Source organism: Azolla caroliniana, unplaced genomic scaffold (genome assembly GCF_043228905.1).
Source record: "Azolla caroliniana isolate FFs.n. ecotype wild unplaced genomic scaffold, voAzoCaro1.0.p SCAF_16, whole genome shotgun sequence".
Taxonomy (NCBI): domain Eukaryota; kingdom Viridiplantae; phylum Streptophyta; class Polypodiopsida; order Salviniales; family Salviniaceae; genus Azolla; species Azolla caroliniana.
In genome coordinates, this window is record NW_028230451.1 from 6924261 (window position 1) to 6934922 (window position 10662).

At 37.4% G+C, this 10662-nt stretch overlaps 2 protein-coding genes across 2 annotated transcripts; one reads left to right on the plus strand and one right to left on the minus strand.

The window, feature by feature from the left end:
- Positions 1–310: 310 nt before the first annotated feature.
- On the plus strand, positions 311–1815 carry LOC147853865 (uncharacterized). The gene is made up of 3 exons (XM_087332448.1): positions 311–849; positions 1144–1635; positions 1701–1815. The coding sequence occupies exons 1-3, from the start codon at positions 311–313 to the stop codon at positions 1813–1815; spliced, it is 1146 nt and encodes a 381-aa protein (XP_087188574.1).
- A 3769-nt stretch (positions 1816–5584) lies between these two features.
- LOC147853866 (borneol dehydrogenase, mitochondrial-like) lies at positions 5585–10298 on the minus strand. Its single transcript, XM_087331815.1, has 3 exons — positions 10175–10298; positions 9588–9698; positions 5585–6531 (listed from the first exon to the last, which is right to left on the minus strand). Exons 1-3 carry the CDS (start codon positions 10195–10197, stop codon positions 5748–5750), a joined length of 918 nt encoding a protein of 305 aa, XP_087187941.1. The 5' UTR covers positions 10198–10298; the 3' UTR covers positions 5585–5747.
- Between the last annotated feature and the right edge of the window lie 364 nt (positions 10299–10662).

Sequence of the window (10662 nt, forward strand, 5' to 3'; positions counted from 1 at the left end):
TGAAAGACCAATTATAGTGACAGTTGATACTAGCCCAATCAGGATTGGTTGGGTTATCAACCAAGAAGATGAAGAGCAACATTGATATGCTATCAGGTTTGGAGCAAAGATATTAAATGATACGCAAAGAAATTATGCGCAAGTTAAACGAGAATTGTGGGGTTTGCTTACTGCACTAAAAACAAATAGAGATTACTTGATTGGAGTAGATGTAGTGGTTGAAATAGATTGTTTGCCACTCATCGTAATGATAGCAAGTTGTACGACACCAGATATTGCAATGCTTCGGTGGATTGCATACATCAGAACCATGAACCCAGAATTGCGGCATATAAAGGGCAAAGAGAACCATGGCGCAGATATGCTGTCAAGGGCAAGGTTCATAAATGAAAAGCTAATGCAAACTGAAGATAAGAACTGGGCAACTACAAACCATCAAGTTGCTCATCAAGTATCTATTAAGCCTCATGATGAGTTTAATGTAAGTATAATGTTCAAAGACACAAAGTATGAAGGTCAATGGTTAGAAATAGGAAAACTTTTAAAGACTCAAGAAGTCGACCCATCATGGTCAAAGAAACAACTAAATGAATTTCGAAGAAGATCATTCAAATTTTTTTTACATGAAGGGCATCTATGGAGGCACCCAAAAAGGCCAACCGAAAATCCTCTTCGAGTCATTTGTAAGAATGATATTAAAAGAAAATTAATGACTGAATTCCATGATAGTTTGTGGGCAGGACATAGAGGCATATGGGTGACATTTATGAAGTTAAAAGAGAAGTATTGGTGGTCACATATGTATAAAGGTGTAATGAAATTTGTGGAAACTTGTGAAATATGTCAAAGGTATTCAACTATTCGATATCGAGATGAGCTAAAACCAACATATTCATCATCAATGCACTATAAATGGATGGTTGATCTAGTGACAATGCCACTTGGGGAAGGTCAAATGCGATATTTAGTACTAGCAAGAGAAGACCTTACAAACCAAGTAGAAGGAAGACCACTACGACAAAAAACAACTAGAGTTGTATGTAAATTTTTGTTAGAAGATGTAATATGTCGTTATGGGTGTGTTGGTAAAATAATTGCAGATAGAGGAGAACTTGACTCTGATGAAGCTAGAGAATTCTTCAGCCGGATAGGGGTCAAATTATCTCTTACAACTGTGTATAATCCAAAAGCCAATGGAAAGATTGAAAGAGGACATAGCCCAATAGTTAAGGTGATCGTGAAAAGTTGTAAAGGTAAAATAAGAGATTGGCCACGCATGCTACCGTATGCACTATGTGCAGATCGGACAACACATAGTTCGGTAATAGGATATATGCCAACTGAATTGATACTTGGCCAAAAGCCCATCATGCCAATAGAAGGATCAATTATGTCGTGGACATCTATTCCATGGAGAGAAGAGTTGAGCAGAGAAGAATTGTTGGTTTTGCGAATTCAACAATTAGAGCATCGGCCTAAAGATGTAGAATTAGCAGCCCAACGATTGGAGGCTCGATTGAAGAATAAAATTGGTTTTGATAAAACTCACAGAATTCGACATAAGAAGATAGAAGACGGGGATTGGGTGCTTGTGTATGATAGCAGTTTAGATAATCAACATAGCATCGTCCGCAAGTTTGTTGAAAGATGGTTTGGGCCTTACATAGTAAGATATATGATAACTTTACTTATAAGCTTAGTGAATTGGATGGGACACTAATCCTAAACATGGTAGCTGGAAAGAGGATAAAAGTATTTAAGAAAAGGTTTGAGCTTGCAGCTCCTCCAATAGATCAACATGAAGATGAAATATAGTGGCACATGCCGGAGGATGTGCAGGTCTAGAGGGGGTGGATGTCGTGAAGTACGAAAGCTTCACATTAAAAGTCTACAATAAGATAAATACGTAATCAAAATAAAATAAACCTTTATAATGTTAATAACATACTATGATAATATTATATGTTATATGTAGAGACAAATATATATATATATATATATATATATATATATATATTATATTACATAGACAAGAGAGGACTTGAACTAATAAACCCTACCTTATGACACTCAAAGGTTACCATTTAGCCTATACTAATAATTTACAAAATAATTTATGATTTGAATCAGTATTTTATAGTCTAAACCATGTAATATAATAAATGCACAAAATTACATGGGCAAAAGAGGACTTGAACCAACAACCTCAACCTTATGACATCCAACCCTTACCATTTAGCCTCTACTTACAATGTATATAAATATGTGTCTTGTTTTCATTTTAACTAGTATTATATGGTTTAAACCATCAATCGTGCTACATGTGCACCATATAGCACACATGCAAGAGCCTCTTTGCATGCGCGCCACATGGCCCACATGTAGAACCATCTCTTCCCTATAAAAGGAGAAGGAAGTATAGACAAAGGCAAGAAATAAGATGGAAATGATTATATTGGATCTAGAGAAAGATATATTGTAATAGAGAAAGAGAGAGAAAGGGATTCTTAAAAGAGAAAAGAAGAACTAGCTTGGTGGTGGTGGTCCTCAACTCGCAACGGAAGGGCGGCGGTTCGAGTCGTATACTTGTCGACAGATAGAAGGGAAGACTATGGTCTACTATCAAGAAAGAGAAGAGCGATTACCTTGTGAGACAAAGCTCGAAGGTTCAACGATGCTCACAATCATTTAGTAACTCGTTCATCAAATAATTATAAGTTTCTTTCATTCCTTCAAATATCATTCTATATCCCATCTTGGCATATCTTGTTGATCTCTATTTACTCTTTCGTCTCTTCCGTCCATAATCCCAGTGATTCCTTCCTCCCTTTCACGATATCTTTTGTCTACGCAATGGTACGCTTCTAGGTGAGCCATGCCACGACAACGTGCAGTTTCTCAATCCAGGAACAAGCCACTCAAGAACTTTGTAAATTTTGTAATAAAAAAAAATCTCTTCTACGAGCATGGGGCAATTGGTTTCTTGACATGTGTGGCTTAAGACAAAGAAAAGATGTAGCTCAATTGGCAAAATCTTATTCATGGAAGAAGTATGTTCTAGGTCTAAGTCTATAACAAAGCTTATTCATGGTGATTGGCATATGGCTCAAACTAGATTTTTCGGCTTAGAAATCCAAGCAAGAGCATGAAAATACAATCAGTTTGCTCAATTTTGGTGGAAATGGGTCCCAAAACTTCATATTGAAGGTATCATAGTTCCGACGCAAAGAGGTATGTGCCAGGGTTGTAATGAAATTTTGAGAAGACAAATCCAAGCTTTGAACAAAACTTTATGAAGCAATGAAATATTTGAAAATATAAATGCACATATGCACACACATACACATAATACAGCTAGCCGAAAATACTAAATGAATAAAGTTGATTTCCCAAAAATAGCAGGTGGCAAAAGTGACATCTTTTGAGCTTGTTGACATCAACGATTGAAGCCTCCTCCCATCCTCTTTGGTTTAAGAACTTGGTGGTCTCATTCACATTTCACTCACACTCACGTATTTTCACAACATCTTTCACGTATGAGCTTGGGATCCTCTTTGATATCTAGACTCATTTCTCAACATATATACACCAGATAGATGTCACCATCTAGCTCGATGTAATGTGACAATACTTCATCGTCTTGCATATGCTAGTACTCATATGACTAGGCGATGGGGTTGGTTTCTCTCTTTGTCCACTAAGGTTCCTAATGGGAGGGCACTTCCCCTGTTGCAAACACAACTGTTTCGTTCCTAATTTCCTTGAAAAGAGAGGGAAGACGAGTTGAATCTATTTCCTTTGTCCCCTCAAGACCATATCATGTAGTCACAAGATCCCAAAGAGTAGGTAACTCGAATAGTAATCAAGAGGAAAATGAAACAAAACCCCATAAAGAGTTCAAGGTCCTCTAATAAAATTGGTTCAATATCTAATGTTCATTGCAATTACTCATGACCCACAACAAAGAGATAATGAAGCAATGTTCAACATAGTCTTATCCTTTCACCATACAACTTAGTTGAATCCTTGCACTACAAATTTGCAAGATGTGAAACTGTGCAACATGTCGAGTACATGGAAACCAAGCTACCTTGACATAGGTTGAAACAAGAGCCACCAATCTCAACACATCAAACCACTCATTGAATGAGTAAGCTCAAATGGATTTTGTGCCTTGCTAAGAAAAAAAATTGGAAAAACCTAAGATTGATGTAGCTTTACTCTAGGAAATCATATAACTTAAGGTGTCCTTGCCAGTGACGTGTGTAGGATGGTAGGGCTCCCAGTTGGAGATAACGCAAACTTTGAGTGAATCTTGACTCAATTGGTGGAGCTCATCATGGAGCATAGATATCATGGACAAGTACATGCATTGGCTACTACATGCGCCCTTGTGTAACAGTCAAATTCACTAATGGATAAATGATAGTTCCATGGAGCATAGATTTCAATCTATCTGGAAATTGTATTGATTGTTAACTCTTGTAAGATAGGTAAATGGAATATTTGTCATTTGGATTCATGTTTGAGATAAAGATGCTGCAACTTCCATAATTAATATGAATGTTAACTTTGAATGGATTCCTCAATTATTTGTCGTGCTAAGTGTGTTTTTCCTAAAAATGACACTTACCTTGTTTATATACCACAATTTTATAGCACAGATGGTACCATAAAATATATGGTACACATGACATGTTTAGGCATCATTTGGTTTTCGTAAACCCTCATTAATCTTCAAAGACTTTTATCATATGATCATTCGATATACTTGTTTTCCCTCTTTGTAAGGGACCGTACCTCATAGGGCACATGTCAAAATCTAGAGGCTTTCTTGGCATTTACTCCAAAATGATGTAACTAATTTTACCTTGTACATCTTGGGAACGTTTGTTTTTCATTGAAATATGCCACAATCTAAACTAGTCCTAATCTTTTAAAGAGCAATTGTTTTCATTTCCAACAATTGGGTTGTGTTAAAAATGTCAATGTCAATTTGATGCAAGCCACAAGTTTTCATGATCTTGCTAACATTGGCTTTTTAAGGGCAATACTATCCTTTTCAACCCTTGGGTTGTGGGGAACACGTCAATATCAATTTCGTAAAGCCATTTGTTTTGACGGGCAATTTGTTAGTGTGTTATCATCTCAAACTAAATTTATCGCAAGTTTTTATTATATATCATTTGTGACATCAAACTTGTTCCTCTCGGGACTTGAGACCACGACTATATGTTACAAAAGCAAGCATAAGAGTTTACGTTCGTACCCTCTAACTTATATATTCACCAGAATCTCGATTTATGCAAACTTACAAGTACTTTGGGGCCTATAAGCAATAATTTGTGGAGACTTCTTTTTAAAGTTTCTTATACGACGTGTAAAGAATATGTGTTTTACGTGTTGTGCTTAACCATGCACTTGATATCATCCACAAAATGCACTATAGTTAGTCGTCCTCGTACATGTTTGTTTCGGATAAGCGAGATGTTCATATGTCCATGTGGAACCCTATATCTTTGTCGAACCACTCTCTCGTAATCTAAACACACAAACAAGCAAAGAAACTGATTGCAAAAATGGGGAATTTTAAACAAGGAATTTATTCATGGCACTCAAAACAATGGCAATACTACTACTTCTTTTCTTTTTTTTCTTTGCTTAAGTCATTGAGAATGAAGGAAAACCAAAAAAACTAATGTCAAGAAAGAAAGAAAAGAAAAGAAAAGCCTATATAATGTCAAGACTCAAGAGAAGCAAAGGCGGCGAGATGTCGAAAACCCGCCGTCAAGCACGAGGCTATGGCCATTGACAAAGCGGCTCTCGTCGGACGCCAGGAAGAGTGCGGCATTGGCGACATCCCTCGGGGTTAGCGTGCCGACCCCTTGGAGCGGGACATTGGAGGGCCCATACGCAATCCCGGCCACGTGGGCCTCGGTCGCGCCGGGCATGAACGACCGGAACATGGCCATGACCATAGGGGTGGGCACAAGCCACGGGGAGATGGAATTCACGCGGATCCCGGCCCCGCCCAGCTCCGCGGCCGCCGTGCGAACCACGCCCAAGAGTGCATGCTTCGCAATCGTGTACGCGTGCACGCTCCCCGTCGCCACATGCGAATTAACACTCCCGGTGCATATGATGGAGCCCCCGGGCTTCATCACACGTGCCGCATGCTTCACTCCGTGGACTACACCCGTCACGTTCACGTCGAGCACGTGTGCCATCCCGGACATGTCGATCTCGGACACCGCTGACCCGGGCCCGCTGACCCCGGCATTGTTGAACATCACGTGGAGTGCCCCGTGTTGTCCTAGTGTGAAATCAACGAGGGACGAAACATCCGACTCGCGGGCCACGTCACAACGGTGAAATGTCGCGGCGCCCCCGATCTCCTTGACCACGCGCTCGCCGGCCTCCACGTCGATGTCCGCGAGCACCACCGTTGCCCCCTCAGCCGCCCAAAGCCGGCACGTGGCCTCCCCGATCCCACTCGCCCCACCCGTCACAACTGCCACCTTCCCTTGTAATCTGCATTTACATTCATCCCACCAATGTCAAAGTTAACAAGCACAAACAAAACACTATGAGCTTTATAACTAATGCAAGGAAATGTCAAAGTTAACATGCACAAAAACATTACAAGCTTTATAACTAATGGAAGGAGAAGGAGTTTTGTTTTTTGGAAAAAAAAAACATTATGAGGTTTAAGTAAGTGGAAACGATTTTGCCCAAATACCCCTATTTTGTCTTCCAAGTCTCAAAATGCCCTTGGTTATGGTTATGTCTCATCCATATCGGAGGACACAAACTTTGAACTATGTCTTTCTTTCTTTTTCTAAATTCTGACCGTAGTACCCTTTCGTGAAGGTATTCCTTTTCTGACTTGGTAACCAACATTCTTGATTTGGCGTAATCTTCAAAAAATGTCTCCTATATTTTTGCTTACGATTGAATTCATAAACCACACTAAAATTCGGCCATAAAGAAAAGGCATACAAGGTGGAAGGATCTCCCCTTTCTTATTAGTCTTCAATGTAATAACATTGGAGTAGTAGGACCAAGCAATGAGCTTACAAATACATGGAGTGCATGGGTCACATAAGAAAACTCATTGTTATTTGTATTCATAGCTTACTTTATCTTAGCTTATTGGTGAAGGAATCAAATCTTGTTTCCTATACACCACTTAGTTGAAGATGTAATTTATCAACAACTTTCCTAGTAGTGGCTACTCCCTCCCGCCTTGACATATCTTTCAAACAACTTCATCGAGACTTAAAAATTGGGAGTTTCAAGAGAAAAAAATATGGAGGGCGATACATGGATTAGGGTTGTCTCGTATATTAGCAAATACCCAATTGGTGTTCCTTCACTAACATTCAAAAACTATACCAATTAGGGCTTTCAATATTCTAAATTGATGTTAAAGGACCACACTTGTAATCCTTGATACCCCTTAATGATTCTGGAATAGTATGAGATCAACTAGGAAGCCGATTAATGGAAGATAGATTATTGCAGAAGAATCTAGTGTGCCTCATCATTCACAAGTGCGATACGTTACATGATGCAATTACAAGGACATTGAATATCTAGAACAAATGATCATTGACAAGCTTAGAAACCCATGGACCTCACTATATGTAAACCTTTATATTATGCATGTTCAAAACCAAGTTAACAATCCCGTTTTTGTGAATTTTCTAAGAAATAACGAGTTGAGGCTTATATAATGGCCCCCCTTCTTTGCAACTTTTTTCATGGGGCCCCACATCCTAATATATGGTACCCTTATGAAGAGCATCTAGAGGAATCAAGGAGAACATGGATATCGTTCATGGTTCTTCCCATTTCCCTTCAAAAACTACATTATGTTGAATTACAAACAATATAGTGAGTCAATTTAGTTTTCAAATGGAAGTGTTTGCCCTAACCTTGCATAGTGAGAGAATATTGGAGAGAAAGGAACAAATCTTGTTGAAGTGAAAGGTTCACATAACCAACGAGATCATTGAAAAGGGGCCACATCAAGGTGAAAGAGATACCTAATTCCCTTGAGAACTAGACCTACAAACCATGTAATCATGAATCATCATTTTCAACATAGCTATAGATATATGGGTGGACTTCATTTCATCGGTCTATTGTGACTGGCCCACTGACATATGGTACTACCAAAGCATACAAACATGTCCTCCTTTGCCAAAGATTGGATATTGACGTTTACTCATTGTATTTTCAAAAAACATGAGCTTGAAAGGCCCTTCTTACGCGCACTATTATGGGAAGGCACCAAAAGAAAAAAAAATGAACGTGGAGCTTCAACACTATGGCTCTTTTCCTAGAGAACAACATATTTTCGGCAAGCAACAAAGGTAAAAGTTGCACTACTCCTTCCTACTATCGGAGGGGTATATCAAATATTTTCTGAAAAATACCAAGGTTGAAGTTGATACTCTTTACTTGGGGTTATATATGACAACTTTGGAGAAATTACGGGCACTCTTTGCTTGGGCAAATATGGACAACTTTTCAAGGAAATACAAAAATGTGTTACTAACGGTCGAGTGTGTGCCACGCCACTCTTTTCCCCAGAGGAGGCCAAAGGGGAGAGTTGTGTGTATTCTACCGAACGATTTCTTTTTTAAAAGTATGTCCGAAGAGAAAGTAAAGGCCGAGACACTCTCCGAAGAGACACGGACCGTATTACTCTACGGACATACGAAAAAATATACTGAAGGGCATATGCCGAGATTTCTGAAAAATACGGGACTGCGCCTAAGAATAAACAAAAATGTGAGGGAAATCCCCTTCGGTAGAGAGGCCAAGAATATACTTCACGAAACCCAAAAGGAAGCCCCCTGATTTTCATTTTCAATTTATTTTTTATTTTTTATTTTTTATTTTTTATTTTTTATTTTCTATCTTTTATTTTTTATTTTTTATTTTCTATTTTCTATCTTTTATTTTTTATCTTTTATGTTCTTTTTTATTTTTTATTTTTTATTTTATTTTTTATTTTTTTATTTTGCTATTTTTTATTTTTTTATTCCGAAAAGATTTTCATTTTAAACTTAAACAAAATGCGTAAGGCTTATTATATTAGTTCTGCCAAAGTCTTTTTAACTGGTCAATTCATTATTCAATGAAAAACCATTCATTAGTTTATTTTAAACTAGTAAGTAGTAGATAATGTAGAATTAGAATAAGGATGTCAAGAGTTTTAATTTCATTCTACAAAATTGTTCGAATTAATTAAGTAGCACTTTAATTCATAATAATGATAGAGATTTTTGCTTTTATCCAGTATATGCATAGTTGGAAAGAGGGCAGGATGAGATTAGTCTATAACCACATAATTTGTGAGCAGTGATTAAGAAGCAATTAGTAAGTGATTAATGGATTAATTACATTCTATACGAAATCAGCAAATTAATACTAATTTAGCTCATAACGTGGTAAACTTCGTTCACTCAAGCCTGTAAATTTGCTTTATATATACCCTAGTCAATAGCTCATATGCACTGATTAATGTGGTGGTAAACTTAATCTAGTCTGGAAGATCATTAATTTAAATTCCATACCTTTTCCCCTGTCCCACCGATTCCTGATGAATTACAGATGATGCAGGCGCATTAGAGCCACAAAACCCACGTGTTTCCCACCTATAATTACTTCCATACTTCGGAAATCGCCTGCAAAAACAAAAAATATGGGGATCAAAACCTCCAAACGAACAGACCAAACAGCATGAAAATTCCCAATCGATTATTTTACAATATCGCATCAAATGAAGTTCATCAGAAATATATATTTAATTTGGGTTTACAAATGTCATGCATTTCAAACGATGGGTTATGGATTGATTGGGAAATTTTAATGAATCAATTAGCTAATATCTGAAACACGCAATTAAATCCTGTGCTTAGGTAATTGGTGGGGGGAATGGTGATTCCAGGTGATTGAATCAATTAATTGAGAAGGATGGAGACACTAATCCAACTATGTGTCTGTGTGTGTGTGTGTGTGAGAGAGAGAGACAGAGAAAGAGAGAGACAGAGACAGAGAGGGATAGATCCAAACCATAATTAATCTACATAAACCGATTAAGTATTGCGGTTCTTGAGTGGGTGGTAATTAATTGGTGGTAATTAATTGGTGGGTTAATTACCTGAGGCTCGCAATCCTGTGCATAATTGGTGGTTTAGGGTTTAGGGTTGGATTGGATGGGAATTATGCAGAAATTTGTAATCCAACATACAGAGATAAATAGAAAGATAGAAAGAAAGATAGAAAGAAAGAATGAAAGAAAGAAAGAAAGATAGATAGATAGATAGATAGATAGATAGATAGATGGTTATGGTTATGGAACTTATGGTTATGGTTATGGTTATGGTTATGGATGAAGAAGAAGAAGAAGGAGGAGGAGGAGGACAGCTATTATATGGACTTTGAATAATTATTACATGTTACACTAATTACAAGGACATAATAATTGGGGGGGAAGGTTATTTATTTGATTAGTTCAGTTATTAGTTTTTATTTTTTATTTTAAATTTTAAAAACAAAAATAAATAAATAAATATATATATATATAACATATAGTGTGGTGTTCTTACATGAATGACTTAAATGAAGAAAGGGAAGGCTCTTGTTGTG

Bases quoted from the DNA above. Each gene is read 5' to 3' on its own strand.
- LOC147853865 (XM_087332448.1), top strand. From the start codon at position 311: ATGAACCCAGAATTGCGGCATATAAAGGGCAAAGAGAACCATGGCGCA. The intron at 850-1,143 runs GTATTCAACTAT...AGAATTCTTCAG, and splicing joins ACTTGTGAAATATGTCAAAG to CCGGATAGGGGTCAAATTAT. The intron at 1,636-1,700 runs GTTTGTTGAAAG...TTATAAGCTTAG, and splicing joins CAACATAGCATCGTCCGCAA to TGAATTGGATGGGACACTAA.
- LOC147853866 (XM_087331815.1), bottom strand. From the start codon at position 10,197: ATGCACAGGATTGCGAGCCTCAG. The intron at 9,699-10,174 runs GTAATTAACCCA...TTGTTTTTGCAG, and splicing joins CACAGGATTGCGAGCCTCAG to GCGATTTCCGAAGTATGGAA. The intron at 6,532-9,587 runs GTATGGAATTTA...ATGTAAATGCAG, and splicing joins TCGGTGGGACAGGGGAAAAG to ATTACAAGGGAAGGTGGCAG.